Source organism: Macrobrachium rosenbergii, chromosome 50 (genome assembly GCF_040412425.1).
Source record: "Macrobrachium rosenbergii isolate ZJJX-2024 chromosome 50, ASM4041242v1, whole genome shotgun sequence".
NCBI classification, from domain to species: domain Eukaryota; kingdom Metazoa; phylum Arthropoda; class Malacostraca; order Decapoda; family Palaemonidae; genus Macrobrachium; species Macrobrachium rosenbergii.
This window is the reverse complement of record NC_089790.1, coordinates 19,679,351-19,697,133: the sequence shown is the minus strand read 5'-3', so window position 1 is coordinate 19,697,133 and position 17,783 is coordinate 19,679,351. Positions and strand designations below refer to the sequence as shown.

Sequence of the window (17,783 nt, the reverse complement as noted above, 5' to 3'; positions counted from 1 at the left end):
GGTCCGGCTTACAACATTCTGAGGTTACGACACTTTTCAAATATATTCATCAGAAATTATTTCCCGGTTTACAATGCTTGTTCCGGGATTACGATGCGTTGTATGCCAATCCGACGGGAGAAATAGGCTCCAAAATGGCAGAATAATAAAAATTTAGAGTTTTTTTTTATGAAAAACTCAATAAAAATGCAGCTTACATCGTTTTCAATACACCCAAAGCATTAAAAGTAAGGTTTTCTTAGGATTTTTGACGATTTTTGGTTTACAACACTGCGTAGGAATGGAACCCCCGTCGTAAACTAGGGACTGCCTGTAGTTATTAGTAGTCCAAAAACTTGGGAAAATCACATCAAATCTCAGTTCCAAACTCTTAAGCACAGGTGCATATAATGCACATTTATCTGTGAATTCTAATAATCAAGACCATGTGCACAAAGTTAAGTATACCTTAGTTTTACCAGACCACTGAGCTGATTAACAGCTCTCCATGTGCACAGTAATACCTAGATAAAAAGTTGCAATTTTGATAAAAAAAAAAAATACTTCTTCTTTACAAGACTAAAATGTTTTCTATATAAGTAAATAAAAACATTAGCAATTTAGGAATATCAATAAAAATTGAAATGACACTAAAGGCAAGAATTCAAATACTACCTACTCTAACTACTAAAGGGGAAAGCACTTAAAGATGTGATATTTGAGAATGGCTCAATCATATTTAACCATGCAATATAAGGTATACATGTACCTTAAGATATGATTTAGCTCTTGTGAATTCTGATTATGTGTCTCAAAATTTTGGATGCTAATATTTAAGAATAAATTTACTTTTAAGTCCAAACAAAATATATGATCTTCAGGTTTCATCTCTACCCCCAAGCTGTTTAACATATGGGTTAAAATAGTTCACAATCAGGATACATCAGTGTGACTTTTGCAATCAATGTAGTCATCCTCTGGAAAGTACTTGGTAAATGTTTCCCTAATCTTGAAGTCAGTTTAAACACAGCCTACTTTCAGGATTGACCTATTCTACAATACTAGGTAACCATTTCTGGAGTCATTCTGAAAACTACTCAAAAATAGTAAAACTTGTGACCAATAAGTCAAACTCAGTAAAAATAGAATGCAACATAGTATTTTTAAATCTGAATAGAATGTAACAGATACTTAAAATTTATTAAAAGACGATGACATCAGTGGTCTAAGAAAGCGAAAAGTGTTCTGCTAAACACTTAATGTGCTGCAGCTACAGCTATCTCTTACTCCAAGCTACTATTTTTCTTCTTCCCCACAAAGACACGAAAGCCCTTGGTAGTCAAGATTCCTTACACAATTCTATACTTGTAACTGCTGCGCCTTTTTTCCACAAGAGACTGCAGTCGTAAAGCAAATAGTAAGTAGAAACTTCCCCAATCTACCTCTTCTTTAGACTAGCTTTAATCACTGTACCATACAAATAGGATAGTCACATTGCCAGAATATCCTTGTAATCAATTTGGAACCTCAATTGATTTAATGGTAAGTATGAATACCTACGACAAAAACTGCTAGGTGCTGAGTCAATAGTAGGGGAAGGAATGAGGAAGAAGAATGACACTATCAAATGAATAAAAACATGGAAACTGAGAAATGAAAGTAAAAAAACAGAGTATAGAAAAAGCCAACATAACATAAATAGAAAAGCGGAAGATGAGAACTACAGATTCTGAGTAAATCTGAGAACCAGGTCTTGGAAATGTTTGAACTGAAAAGAGAGGAACAAAAACCAAGGTTTCAAGGTCATGTGGACTACAAATATGAGGTCTTAAGAATGGTATAGGAGAGGTGTGGGGGTAAACACTATACCATGGCATAATAAGAAATCCCCAGGACTGTAAAATACAAATGAAGAGAAGGAGGAGGACCCAGGAATGTAAAATACAAATGAAGAGGAGGAGGAGGACCCAGGAATGTAAAATACAAATGAAGAGAAGGAGGAGGACCCAGGAATGTAAAATACAGTACAAATGAAGAGAAGGAGGAGGACCCAGGAATGTAAAATACAAATGAAGAGAAGGAGGAGGACCCAGGAATGTAAAATACAAATGAAGAGGAGGAGGAGGACCCAGGAATGTAAAATACAAATGAAGAGAAGGAGGAGGACCCAGGAATGTAAAATACAAGTGAAGAGATGGAGGAGGACACTTGTCGTGGAAGGCAGGCCTTGGAAAAAGCAGAACATTTCCATTACCTTGGTTAAAGCAACAGCCTGGATGAAGTGGAAAGAGATAGCTCATTCAAACAATAAATTAGTTAGTGTTCAAGGAGCTGTGTGCTTATGAATTATATTACTGACTTGTAACTACAGTAAATTATACAAATCAAGTGTTGAAATTAATTTCTTTAATAATTACTCACTAAAGTAATGTATACCATACTAATATGATCCTTCATTAACACATTTCCAAGTAGGAGCTTATTAACAAACAAATACTAATATTATTCTGCAGTAGATATGGGTATCACAATTCCTTTTACTTTACTACTTGCAATATTTAAAAAAATATAAGTGCACTGCTTAAGGCAGACAAAAGTTAACTATGCTTGACTTCTCCTTTCTTGTGCTTCAGTCTATAGAGCTATGTAGAGATATTCAAATAAAAACTGGTATTATCTTTAAAAAGAGAAAGAAAAACATCAGTTTAAGCTCAAAGCAAGTACTGTACCAATGTCAGGTAAATAATATATGATCACAGTGCCTTCATACACTTTACCCTTCATGTGTTCACATTTTTGCTCATTCATGGTCACACCATGTCCTGAACTGCCATGAAAAAGTCTAAGCAAATTTTAAAATTATTTCAAAGGGGCTGTTTGTGTGAAAATCCCTTGCATAGTGTTGTACTCATCTTTCAACCATTATATGTATTTCATGGAGTTACTATTTATAAAAAAAAAAACAAAGCTGCATAAAAAGTGGCAAATAAATAATGGTTAAAAAAATTCACATATGAGCTTTCAGAGTTCATGAACCGAATGATGCTCCCTGTGTGAAAGATATTTTCAAACAAGTCAGCAGTTCCATGCAACCAAACACCATTTTGCTTCACTCACCCTTTTTTTAAAAAAAGCAAATACTCCCTTCACCATCCAAACCCCCAACATCTGAGTAAGTTTTTTTAAGAGGCCATGTCAATTCCATGCTCATATCAAATGCTCTACTTCACAGTCCAAAACCAACCATACCAATATGTTTTTTCTTTTTCCTCTGCTGCAACATCTGTACTTCAAGCCAATTCCTTGAATTCCTCAATGCTTCAATTCACTCTTTTGAGTTTTTCATCTTTTTCAAAATTACTACATAAAGTCTTACCTCTGTTTCTTTGTTTGTGCTAATACTCTTCTCAACTTTAACAGAATCTGTTAATTCCTCCTCCAATTCCCCTGTTCTCACCTCCTTCTCCTTATCCTGTAAAGCACCTGATGGAGGCTTCTCATCCAGTGGACACAGTAGATCATCAAACTCAAGATCTGACTTTGTTTTCTTGCGTTTCAATGAAAATTGTGATTTTTTTGGCATCTGCAATGGAATTAAAATAGTTTTTAAGCAAAAGTGTTGGCTGATATTTATATACTTGGATCTCACTATCAAACATAAAGAAAAGTTGTACTACAATTCTACAAGGTATCAATTACTGAATTAAAAGGACAATCTATATAATAAAATCTCTTTAGCGCAGTGTTTGCAAATTTTTATTAATTTCTGAATATACTGAACACTTCTGTGCAAACCTCAGTAACATACCAACAAGTAAGAAAACACTGTTCACAAGTTTTCCATTTGTAACCTTTACTTTGTATACATTACACAGAATAAGTTTCTATTTTCCATGTTTCTTCTGGTACAGAAATTCAAACACAAAGGTTTTACATTTCTACAGCAAATTAGATAGGTTATCCAATACCTTCATCTATTCCAGTCCAGAAAAAGATCAAGATCTGAAATGGCTATAAATATGAATGTAAATAAGGAAAGAGTCTGGGTTAAGAGGTAAAAAGGTATTAAAATTGTTAACAAGATGGGGCAGTTTCCTCTGTAGCTTCCAGAACATTTTGAAAAACTTTGCTCTTCTTCTATTCAGATTGCAATATTTCTAACATATAACAAATGTCCCTTAATATTAGATAACATAAGATTATAAAAATAAATGTAGTAACTGCAGGTCTCATGGGAATCATGAGTTTGTCCCCATGATAATTTACAAATGCATCTAATGTGAATAATATTTTACAACATAAACATTAAAGTATACATATGCTATAGTAATGAAAAGTTATCTCACAAGCAAAAGTCAAATCTTCCTCATGGATACATACCCAATGATTTTTTACAACACAATACAACCAACCTTAACTTTTGCAGTAGTAGTTAGTGGTGTATATCCAGCAGTTGCTTCTAATTCTCTCTTTTCCTGCACTATAGATAACCCTACTAGTTCCTTGAAGTGGGTATTAAGGTGCCGTCTCAAAAGCGTTTTGCCACATGGAATAGACAGCAATGAAGCCAGCAATTCTGAGGTAAAACGAACTTCATACACCATCAATGCTCCGTGAACACCTGAAAGCAAGTGCAATAATAAGATTAGACACTTATGGTATGAAAAAGATAATTACTCAAAAGTAATTTCAAGAACTACTGAAGGATATTCAAATTAAAGCCACATCAAAATCACTTGCATCAGTATTATTCTAGTTTTGTTATGTACAACTTCATTAATCGTATTGTACTTGATTTTTCTAGACTAAAACCCCAGTCACAGCAGATCCATCCTTCCTGAAGAATAACACCCCAGTTGCGCATGCTCAGTCCACAAGTACATTTGCTGCACCCTCACTGTTTTGTGTGAATCAGCAGTATAAACATCTTCCCAGCCGCTGGTTGTTCAATATCACCAACTTACAGTTTATTTGGATGTGCCAATTTCTTTCTCATCACTTTTCATTGCTTCATTTACTTTTGATCAGCATTTACCTTGGTTTGTGTTCTGGATACATAAGCTGGTCTTTTCTTTTCGTGTAGTGTGAGAAAGATGGTGCAGTCTTATGATGGCTTACTGTAGGGATCAATTTTCTTTTAAATTTCCTACTTTCACAGCCTTTTTTAATTTTGGGGGCTTTGGGTAATTCTGTGAAATGAATTACAATTTCTCACTTCCATCTCCTTTGCAATTACATTTTTGCACACAGCACTTAACTTTTCTGATATAGTTTCCGAAGACAAAAATACAGTATAGCGGCACGTAAACATACACACACACATTACTAAAGAATAACTGTCTATCAAATCTGGAATGGGTGTATCATGGAAATGACTGAATTTTAAAAGAATTAATCGTTTCTTTAAAAAAATCTAAGTGCTCTTGATAATATCCTTACCAGATCCTCTTAAATTTGGAGCATACTCTGATAGGTCTACAGTACGCAGCCACTCCATCACTCTATGGTTAGTCCATAGTGCCACCTCTGAAGGGCTTCGTTCTCTTTGATCTTCTTCTGGCAGTGAACGACGCTTCAGTACAGATGGATCAAAATTATGTTCTCGCAGAACCTAGAAATGCCCAGAGTGTATTATAAAACTAGTTTTGTATATGCTTCTAAAGGACTTTATTTAATAATCCTTCTGCAAAAGGCATGCACATCACTTTTAAGACAGTGCAACTTGAAAGATACTGCTGTATACAGAAATATGTGAGGAAATGGCATCCAGTGAAAAATTTTATCTAAATAGCTTTTCTTACATTCAACCTTAACTAAATATACAAAACACTGGCTTGACAGCATTGTCTACTAATAAAATACATCTGGGATTGATACGTCAGAAAGTTAACAAATAGCACTACTGCATTCTTGATAAATGTGACAACTTATAACTTGACTATTAACGTCATAACCTACACATATTAATACAGAATACTATAAATGATAAAAATTTGTAAAGGCAAATTTCTAAATTACATACTTTTCAACAAAGATTTACTCCAAGAAGCCTAATTTCAAACATATCAAATGGACCTGTATCTTGTTCATAATAAGCCATGTTAAATATTTTGTTTATTTTTTAGAATCCTGTATTATGGAAAACTTACAGATGGCACTTGTATGTTTTCTACATGATGGTAGACAATGGTATTTAAAAACACAAATAATATAAAGATATTAAAAAAATGCATGATTCCTCTTTACCCCTTAATAAGATACTTAACTTCTAACTTACTGTGTCTCTTTCAAGAATTTCTTTTCCCAAGAAAAATATATTTTCACTACACACTGCATCATGCAAATGTTTTCATCTATTCAATTACCTGGATTCCACGCTTCAAAGATGTGACATGTAATAAATTGGTTAACCTAAGGAAAGCTAAATCATCATAAGTTAAACAGTTGAGCACCCTTCCATCAATGCGCGCTTCACTGAAGGCGTCCTTATACTGAGGTAGGCCCACATCATCTAGCCATCGCAGCACCCACGCATGGTCTAGTCGTGCTAGTGGGGTATTTAATTGATCCCCTGTTACTCGGGCAGAAATAGCCAGCTGAATCTTTTTGCGGTGAAGGGGATGACGAATGCCCAGATCACGTTCCAGTTGCTGCGGCGTAACCTGGGACATGTGACGGCCTGCTACAGACCATGTACGAACAGCTGCACAATACTGACTAAGCCCCAAGGCTCCAAACCATGCTTCCATAGTCTCAATATTCCAGCTTCTAAATGCTTCACTTGGTCTGGAAAGAATAAAAATGATTTCACATCAAAAGCTACCATTGTATACATAAGAAATGATCTATCTTAAACGACATGTCTCTTATCTTAAAAGAACCGAGATACAAAGGCCAACAGAGTAATAAAGAAATTAACTGATACAAAACACCCAGCAAAACCCCAGAATTAGTATCCTAACTTGGTTAAAACTGCTACAGCAGATTGGCACCTGGCATACAAAAAATTGATAAACTAGCACCAAATTTCACAATTAACATGTCCTGCACGCAAGCACTCAGTACTGTATTAATAAAGTAGGAAACGAAATAAACTGCTTTTACATATAACAAAAACTTCCCACAATAGTATCTGCTTCTGTTGAACTTACTCTTTAAAAATAGTGTTAGGTGAAGTCCATCCTAGCCGGGCTGAAGCTGTGGCTCTCATTCCTCCCCTTCGGAAATCTCCATCACCTAAATCACTCTCCAAGTGGCCTGAACTACTGCGACGTAACCTGAAAGATCTCCTCATATAAATCATAGCAATATACTTTTTGGTAGTGTCACTTCATGCGTAAGTTATCAAATTTCAAATAATTTTACAGTTTTCTGATATAAAAATGATCTTTTGAACCTAGCTTCAATCTGCTATTAAGCAGTTTTATAATTTCTATTTAAAATGGTTAACTAGTTTCAAGTTATTAGATTGTCATTACAATATTTTGGTTAAGGAAAACAACTGACAATCAACAATGCACTCTTCTGCAGTGAAAGGAATACAACAGCACATCAGAGGTGTTTTGTGACGAGGAAGCAAGCTTTATAGCCAACCATACTCAATGCAATGAGAGGTTGAAAGAATGAGCATAAATTAAGGAAGTAATAATGATTACAATGGCCTCGAGTTATTTACTATGACTTGGCTATTAAAAATTTTCTCCTGGGCACCAAAATAAATAGGACTGTAAATCTCACTTATGAGTACATGTTACCGCAACACTAATTACAATGATCTTGAACTAATAACACTGAGCTGGATTCTTTTATAAGCATTTTTCCTTTTTCCATAAAGCTTTTTTATAAATATTTTTCATCAAACTTAGTATAACAAACTTAGTATAACAGTCACCATAATATAACTTTTGTTACCTCAAAAATAATAATAATAATGATAGGTTAAAATCAATCAGAATGCTCACTAAAATACTAACTAAAAGCACGAGACGTACCAGTGCTTGCTAGAATTCTCATACTGAAAATGATAATTTGATAAATACGGAGAAAAGCTGGTAAAATACTTTAATAATAATAATAATAATAATAATAATAATAATAATAATAATAATAATACTCCCCACAGCAGATGTTTTACCTGGTGAATATCTTTTTGATTCCGGTAGTTTTGTGCTGTGTGGTCGGTGACCTGTGACCAGCTAAAGCATTCATTCGTGGCGAGGAAGAAGCTGGGTGTGCAATACCATCTACATTTGGGCAATATTCACCTTCTGGCAAGTCATCTATCATCTGCATTTCTGTTTCAGCTACAAAGACAAAAAATTCAAAATTACAATTATACACAATCCAACAGTTCCTCCGGCATTATCCAAAATACACTGCTACAAACTATAATGACTAAGAATTTTGTTTCTGACTGACCTTACGTATCAAAATATTTGATAAAAATAGGCATTGTCTCTAATATATCTGATACCTTAATGTTTTCTTGTTTGATAATTCTGAAAGAAACTGAGTACTGTATACTATACTGATATAACACATGGTACACAGGTCAACAAAGTTCTGAAGTGCTTTTAAAAAAATTTTGCTTCTCAACAGAGATTTTACTCATTTTGAATATACACAGAAATCAAATGTCCTTTTAGGACATGATTACCAGTGAGATACAAAATATCACACTGGAAATGACCAGAAGAAAATTTTGTTGCTGAGGCAGGAAAAACACGGTGATACATAATTGTTGAAGTATCCCTGACAGACTGAACCACAATGACCACAAAAATGATAGTGTACAATATTTTTTAGCTCCCGTATCCCTGACATATTGAACAACTGCCAGCACAAAAATGTACCTGCAAGTTAGCTTCAAAACCCAGTTAGATTTACATGACTCTGCACTAGTGGAGACGACTCAACTCAACAAGGGCAAATAAAAAGTGGGGTTTCCAGTTATGTGAAAGGGTGTTCTCCCATCTCTCACCCAACTGCTGCTAGGTAACTAACTGTGCCAAGCTTCAATGATCATACCAGCTGTAATTGAAGGTATATCCATTTCAAAAAATGCAGGTTTTTCCTTGCCAGAACAATCAATTTTTCATATAAGATATTTTCCTGCCTCAAATTACTAACATATTACTTTGATATCATGGTGAATTAGAATTCTAACTTGAGTGAGAAATGCACAGAAATATGAGTATATTAAAGTGGTGCAAAAGTCTGCAGGTACAGCATTAACAATGTGCTGCAGCTGTACCAACAAACGATGATACAAACTCAGCACCAACAATTTGTCATTGAAACAACATATGATGCTACTTGGAGACAGTCAATTGTCATTTTCACAAGCTCATGGTAAGATTTACCAAGTAACACAACTTTAACTTTTTACACTGTTGTCCAAAATATTTTGAAAAGCATTTCATGACTTTATTGGCATATTGTACAACACAAGCTAAATTCCATTTTATGATATAAGAAGTAAATTGATCCCAAGCATATACTATAAATATTACAACACTCTACATGGTTTAATTAAACTACAGTCATAAGATTAGAGACTGGCAACAGTATGAATGGTTATTTGGATTTACTAATAACTATACAAGGGACAGTGAAAAAATGAAACAAAGCAAAAGCAAATAAAAAACTACACATGGTTAAAATGTGTTGTCAAGACGTGACTTATGCAGTTGTTCCATATGAAGGACACAGTACATTAACTTTGCCACTTGCATAAACTATGTAAAATTCTGCAATATGGAACAAAATGGTTAGACTGCAGAAGTTCTAATGTGTCTGTTCAAAAATGTCTATAAAAATGTCTATAAAAATCAATACAACTCAAGTTAGCATCCAGTTTGCTATCTGTAAAGCTAATGTACAACTTTAAAGACCAAGTGGCAAAGTTTTCCTACAGAAGCATATTCACTGTTAAAATTTCCCTATCTACCTAATAAACAGCTTTGTGTACTAGCACCAGTAATGTTTATATTCATTACTTGATATGAAATTATCCTAGTTCTAAGTTGTCCATGTATCATGTTGAAGCTCCTACACTGTACACACCAAATAAGTCAGTTTTCTGTTATGCAAAAAAAAAAAAAAAATAGCTGTTCTAAATTTTTGGTTTTTCATCTGGCTTCTAAAGATAAAGAAAATAGAGTAAAAATGTGAAACATTATCACTCATACAAAAAAATTTCTACTGACTATTCCACCTATAATAAAAGCTTCAATGAAGTTAATATGGTACCAGAACTTTCTATACACCTTTCAACATACGCAAAAATATCTCTGTAAAAATAATTGGTTCAAAAAACAAAATATATTAACCTCTCTTTTTTTTTATACCAATAAGTCTAAGTGGGCTGGGGACTTCTACAACACATGAACAAAATGCAAATATGCTTACCCAACAATCCTAGCCTAGCTTTGTCTAATCCTATGCAAACACACAGTAAATCAATAATACCTATAGAATCCACAAAAGTTAGCAATAAAGTACCACAGTACTGTACATACAATATATCCAGTAAAAATATACTATTCATGATATGTACCATAAAAATTGCAACCACACACTTACAGTCAAAACTCACTGTACCACCAAATGCAAGTAATTGCACTACCTGTATATGTCATTAAAAAAACCATCTCTCTATTTCTCTAATTTACCCTACATATAGAGCTGAACAGAGTAAGCCTGATGCATGCTCAACCACCACCAAAAATGCAACAATCAACTCGACAATTTTCAATCTCTACCAAAACACTCTGTTTTGCTATTGCAATGTTTCACAGGTTAGTTTTTTCAGTGTGTAACTTGTACTAAAAGAGATGTATCAGTCAGCTTCAAAATTAAAATTCCAAACTTTCCTTTTTTTCATAACAATAATACAATCACTGGTATTTTCCTATATAAGCAATTTTTTCCATTGCTACAATAACTCCAATACCTAGTTTTAGTAAAATTTGCTTTCAAAACTGAAATAAGGTAGAAATTTGATCTTAACTTTCATACATGAACACAAAAATATTAAAGTAATTCTACTATACTTAATAACAGTTCCAGAGCATGAAGTATGTGATAATCTATAAAAACTAAAGTATGGCAAAAGTTAAATCAGAGTTATCTAACATGTAACAATAAGGATGATTAATTTGATCCTTCCATGCAATTTCTTATTAACCCTTTCAGATTCTGATACTATTAAATTAATCCAATTCCAAACCTTGACACCACTTTCAATAATTTAAAATTCACTGCAATATTGTGCGCACATAATTTATCCAAATTTTCTATGTAGACTCACTAAAACAAAATGTTTAATTAATAGAAATACCACAACTTTAAAACAGTTAGTCAATGTGAATTACAGTACCACTAAAAAGCCATAAATATATGTGCGTAGCTTGGACAAATTTGGCAATTGGCCAAAATCTGTAAGGGTTAAGGAACCAAATTTTGAAAACAAAATTGAAGAAAAGGTCAATGGAAAAATAACTACTAATACATAGGCACAGGGCAGCATACATCACACTAAGACATCAGCAACTCATGGCAACCTGACAGGGTGAGCAATGAGAACAATCCTGCCAGATGAAGAATACTGAGAAAGGGAAATATATTAATTTACAGATATGAAAAAGTATTACTGGTAATTTCATACATAAAGCAGTTACAATATTTCATGCTTAGATATATAAAATTGTAAGATTACTTTGAAAAGTTCAGTACTGTATTTACAGTTAACAATAGAGTTTCAAAATAATATTTTCTCAACTAAATGGGTCACTTGCACATTCACATGCGCTGGACTTTAGATGATCTAATATCACTTACAAAAACATATCTTATGCATATCAGTGCAGTCAAAACTAATAATAATGTATCAGTGAAAAATACATCAAATACTAAAAAACACAAGATAATGAAGGAATAATAAAACAGATACAGTGTACTAAACCAACGGAGAACCTCAAAGAAACCGTGTCAGCAATTTATTTAAAAAACACTAAACTTGTATCTATACAAGACCAAGGCAAAAAAAAAAAAGGTAAAATACTAAGAACATCTAACATCAGGACTTAGGACCTGGTAGTGGCTTAAGGCTTTGCCAAGCTCACCTTCAACTAACCATATTTTCACATCAGATTATCATCTTTGGTGATTAAAAAAGGAGAAAGTGCCAGTAAAACCAAGGACAATGACAGACCCAAAACTGTTGAAAGGTGGCATTATCTGCAATAATTCTTTTGCTGTTCCACCATAGTGACTGCCTTTATGGTCACAGACCAAACAGATAATCAACATCTTTTCGGCATCAGCAAAAACATAACTATCACATAAATGTAACTGCATTTATATATTACCCTAACAAGTGTAATTGTTACTTAGTGACAGCAAATTATGTACAACTTCTTAGATGCAGTACTATGCAAAACCTTCCAAGTTATACACCCTTCAAGTAATGCTTGACAATGCTTTATGCTACTAACAAGTTCTTTGTGTTTTATCTAGTTTGCACTGATGATGCCTATCTGTGAGTTCAATCATTGCTAAAAAGATTGTTTACAGTTTGTTTCTCTGTTCTACTCCTACTCTGCTTTCCTATAGCTTTTATTAGCTACATTACAATCTTGTGTTATTTAATATTTTACTTCCTTTTTCACTACTACATTAGTTTACCTTATATTCTTCTACTTGTTATAATTCACAGCTTTGATGTCTAGGCTATTCCATTCTTTCATTCTTTACTGTTTTCTTACTTTCTATGCTTTTACTTCTTCCTATTTTTGAGTAAATGTGATATTAGATATCTCTTTGATAAAATGATGAGCTGTGTAAAGAGAAAATGAATAATAAATCTTGAGATATAGACAAGATTATAAAAAATCAATATTTGTGAAAAAAGGATTATCAAAAATCCAGTGCATTATGAGTTTCATTAAAAACATTTTGGAAGGCTATTAAATGTGGTTTTAATGCAGATACAGCTATGAGTAAATAAAAATGGAATAAGCGTAGGGAAAGTGCACTGATAATAGAAAATAGTCTAAAAAAAATTTGTAAAAAACTAAAAATACAAAAATAATCACTCTTTACATTTTTATAACAAAATATAAATTTTTAATTCATACATGAATGCTGCAGTTTTTATCATGTGTACGTTCTAAAACAATTCTCATGGATATAATTTAGTAGCCTGATATATTCTGAAAACTGTTGACTAAATCATCAGTGAATAACTTAAACATTGTTAATCATTAAACTGAAAAACACTGACATTACCACAAACCATTTATTATTCATTTTTCACCATTTTACATCATATTTTAAGACCCAGGGAAAATGAATGGGAGTTGCAGGGTTGCAATCATGCATTATCACCACCGTCACCTAAATTGGGGGCTGATGTGCTCCGTTTTCCCGCCACACGGAATGGCAAGAAATGAAGGCCTTTACCGAACATGACGCCTTTTGTTCTTCCAGTCGTTGCTGCGCCTCCTAGATCTGCCTCTCGCTGACGTGGGATCGTACCAAACTGTTCTATTTTTCGCCTTGCATTTGGAGGTGGGGTCTGCAAATGATTCAAAACCAGAATTATTACACCAAGCCAAACTATGTATCATAAATTAATATACATTTAAAAACCAACTACTGTGTCTCATTAAAGAGGTAAAATCTGAGCAAACTAGAAAGTACTCTGCAATATCTACATTCATGCTCAATTAAACAGAAATATAAATCCTATCAAATATTCCATTCCTAACTCATAAAATGCTTTTCCTAATTTCAAGGAAAAATGTTAAATCTTGATACATATAAACTTAATCATACCTGACCTTTAAGAATAGTTACAAAAGACTGCATTAATTTATGTACATACTAGGCAGTAGCAGAGATCTTTCAACATTATTTAATATACATATATGAGGCACTGCATGGAAGATTCACCACTTAGGACATTTTTTACAACTAAAATAATCAAACAACAACAACAGTATTTATCATAATTAAGAGCAAAAAAACTGTATAAAACTCACACTTGATTTGGAATCTACCTTATACTTGTATAATGATTATTTTAGTACAAAATGGTATTTAACTTTTTCATAATGTTTTTTAAACATTAAATCAAACATGCTTGTGTGGTACAATTACAGAAGCTCATTTACTGTAGTAAGACTATCTAAAGCATGAGAAAAAATGTGGAGCCAATAAATGACACTCGTACTTCAGAATTTCATAACTCTTTCCTGAGTTGAAAGGCACAATACATGCAGCAAAACTTCAGGAAAATTTTAAAAGCAAATATGAAAACAATATCACCACATGCAAGCTGTACCACCATAATTAATGCTCCCTAAAAATTCAAACACACAATCACTGCAGAGCCTATTGCAGTGTCCTATTGTGACTCCCAAGAGCCAAGTGACTAATTGATACTCGGATATATCTTTGAAAAATTTGAAAATATTTTATGCTGTCCACATTCTTAGATAGGGTAATTTATCTTAAATATCATATCTTAAAACAAGCCTTTGGTGTATTAGCAAACATTTTTGTATTCCAGCAACAGACTCTAAAGGATAAATCTTTACCTAACTAATATGACTGACAAAAATTCAGCCTTGCATTTAAAAACTAATTTTGGTTCTGTAAACGCTGGCACATAACAAATGAACAATTTGTAGCAAGCAACAGGTAAAAATTCATTATCAAAAATCAGAAAAATCTCAAGGATTAAATAACACAGAGATGAACAACATTTCTACACTAGCAGAAAAATTAAAAATAGTAAACCATAAAATAAATTATAAATTTCATGTGTAAGGACACATGAAGATAAGTCTAAACAAATGAAAATACCATCAAAAGTTGGATCAAACCAAAGACTTGGAAGTACTGTACACCAAATCTCTGGTAGCAAGATATCTACAATCACTTGCCTCTTTAGTAAATGGTGATCCATGGGGAATTAATGGTTGCTGCCAATAAAAATGTTATACAGTAATTTAGTTGCCCATGAAGAATTCTGTAGCATATGTTAAGTTTAGTGGAATTAAGCAACTATTGTAAACATATATTTATATCAAATGCTGCCTAAAATGTTTTCAGTTACTAAGCTCACAGTAATTTTGCATACTTCTTCAAAGTTCTGCTGAAACTTTAAAGAACTATACAGAATTACTGTACATGACAAGAAGTTTTTGGTGCAGCATAATTATATACTGAAAAAATCCTCTCCTAATGCAGTACTGCTTACAGTGACACATCAAATAAAATAGAACTCTGTTTAAATACCTTGCTATTTAATATAACAAACACTTGGAACTAGCCCAACCCACTAAAAAATATAATGAAAATATATCTCACCCTTGGGGGTAGGAACTCGCGAGCATCGTGCGAAGTTACCGGTACCGGTAATGGAGAAGCAGTGGGCGAAACTGTAATGGGCTGAGCAGGGGATATTTTGGGAGAAGAGGATGGAATTGTGGAGAGTGTAGAGATGGTACTTGGTGATGGGGAGTTAGCCATCTGGGTGGGAAGCTGAACACAAAGCTCAAATTAGTATACAAGATACAATGATCATACATGTTAATGGGATCATGAATCATCTCAGATCAAAGGCAGGCTTGCATCATTCCAGCAGCTTTCCATTGAATATATGTCACATGTTCAAAGAATGACTTTCAATAAAGCTTTATGAAGCATTCACTTTTATAAGTTGGCATCTCTGATTTCCATTAAAGTGTCAACTACAAATGCACTGTGCAATAATCTGAAACAACAAAGTAGTTCCATATTTACATTATTTACAGATGCAGTTTCTCAAGCTGAAATCTAACAAACTGGACAAATCTTTTCTTTTCGTGAAATTAGAGTAATGCAATATTCTTAAAAACCACTGAAAGAGGGAATCGTGCCCTGTTACAGCTTAAAATAGGGGGTTAGTTAAGTCAAATCTCACTTTTCAAAGAATCTCAGAAAAATTGCAGGACAATAATTTGCATAACCATACTAGCATTCCTACCTGCATGATACAAAATACATTTTTTATGTACTGCCAACAAAACTAGTTTGGGGACCCACATATCTAAGTTTGGACATGAAATCACTAAAATTCTACACAAGATTTCATACCATATTAAATCATTTAATTTTGAAACTACATACTACAATGATGTCAAACTATGATAAATTCATTAATTTTAAGACTGGGCCACATATAATAAACTCAAAGATACAAAATTAATACAGTCACAGATTGATTTTCCTTACTAACATTATTATCTATAAAAAGAAAAGCATAACAAAGAGAATGTACCTACAACTTCAATATTCAATAAGTGTATTATAAAAAATGAAGACATCAGTAAAGTGAGTAGACAACTCAGTAATAAATACTACAGGTATTAAATTAGCCCAGGTTTACAAAGATGGATCAACCATATCTATAGTTTTGCAACAATATTGAAAATGGAAGCAAAAAATATTTATTCATTCTACATATGCCTACATATTTATTCATTAACTACAGTAACTTACTAGGAACAGCAATAATAGAAGTTTAAACACATCACAAATAGAGCAAATGTTTAATGATATTCTTGGATACCATGAGGTCACTCTACATACATACAGTACTGTATATCATAAAGAACCTACTTTCCTAACAAGTAATCCTATACAGTTTTTAAAAAATTAATACAAGAGTGACATCAACTATGTGTGATTATGGTAAGTGAATTTTTGAGGGGTAAACATATATATAGTATGGCGCTGCAATCATTTACAATTTTATGTTAGACGTATGGCGCCACCCTTTACGGAAATACTTGAAAGTTAAATCTGACACAAGGAAGGGGCATATATATTTAAAATTTTCATTAAAAGGAAAAAATATTAGTGGCACTTACAGAAAATATAAATATGAAATACTTACTATAACTTCTGGCAAGTGTGTAGGACATGACAATTTCAAAGAGTACTTTTAATTTAGACTGGGAACATTTTTCTAAAACAATACAAATTTTAAGAATTAATGCCAAAAAATAATTATGATGACTGTTTTAAAGCTGGCTAAAACCTCAATAAGCTTACACATTCCAAACTAGTGGACATACAAAGCCAAAATACTTAATAAACTGAAAAATTTGTGTACAATACTGCCGATTATTCAAAATGCTAGTATGTAACTCTACGTTTTTGATGTTCTGCAACATTACAGAAATGTACCAACTTCTATATTTAACTGCAAGGGTTTATTACATTTGATAAGGGAGTTACTTGAAATTCAAATCTCCTGATGAACAGCTACTGTACAGACTGCATTTCAAACATGACACAGCATCCAGTGCTAATACAGTAAGTGAAAATATAAAAAAATAAATTGCATTTGTTTCTTTTAAACAGGTAATATAGTAACTAACCTCTATGGCATTCTAAGTAAAGAATATAAACATTTAGTATGTTGACAAATAATCATCATCATTATAAAGTAATGCAACAGGACTACTGAATTACATTTCTAGTCAGAACAGCTATCAAATGGCAGGTGGAATTTGAGTTTGACAAAGTTAATGAAGTTACACAGGGAAGTGGGAAGACACTAAAAGGAGAGGATGAAAAGTAAATGGGGGGCCAAAGGGAAGCTGGAAAAACTTTTAGCATTGTCTACAGGGTGCCTTGAAAATACTGTAGGTAGAAAAACAAAGAATGTTCTACGTAGATCAAGAAAACAAGAAATCTGAGACTTGGAAAAATTGTGAAGCGAGTACTGCACAATAAAAAAAAACAAT

The 17,783-nt window shown here is 33.1% G+C and overlaps 1 protein-coding gene across 50 annotated transcripts in view; it reads right to left on the bottom strand.

The window, feature by feature from the left end:
* Liprin-beta (liprin-beta) overlaps positions 1-17,783 on the bottom strand; it is a 148,729-nt gene that overhangs the window by 21,961 nt on the left and 108,985 nt on the right. For 15 of the 50 annotated variants that reach the window (XM_067094218.1, XM_067094217.1, XM_067094222.1 and 12 more), the window contains 7 exons: positions 13,378-13,558; positions 8,114-8,282; positions 7,131-7,256; positions 6,345-6,765; positions 5,419-5,590; positions 4,392-4,600; positions 3,437-3,562 (listed from right to left, as the gene is read on the bottom strand). In XM_067094218.1, coding sequence (XP_066950319.1) covers positions 3,437-3,562; positions 4,392-4,600; positions 5,419-5,590; positions 6,345-6,765; positions 7,131-7,256; positions 8,114-8,282; positions 13,378-13,558 — 1,404 coding nt within the window. Of the gene's footprint in view, positions 1-3,355; positions 3,563-4,391; positions 4,601-5,418; positions 5,591-6,344; positions 6,766-7,130; positions 7,257-8,113; positions 8,283-13,377; positions 13,559-14,930; positions 14,970-15,357; positions 15,532-17,783 lie in introns of all 50 variants that reach the window. The other 35 variants (XM_067094176.1, XM_067094174.1, XM_067094180.1 and 32 more) reach the window with 11 other exon arrangements.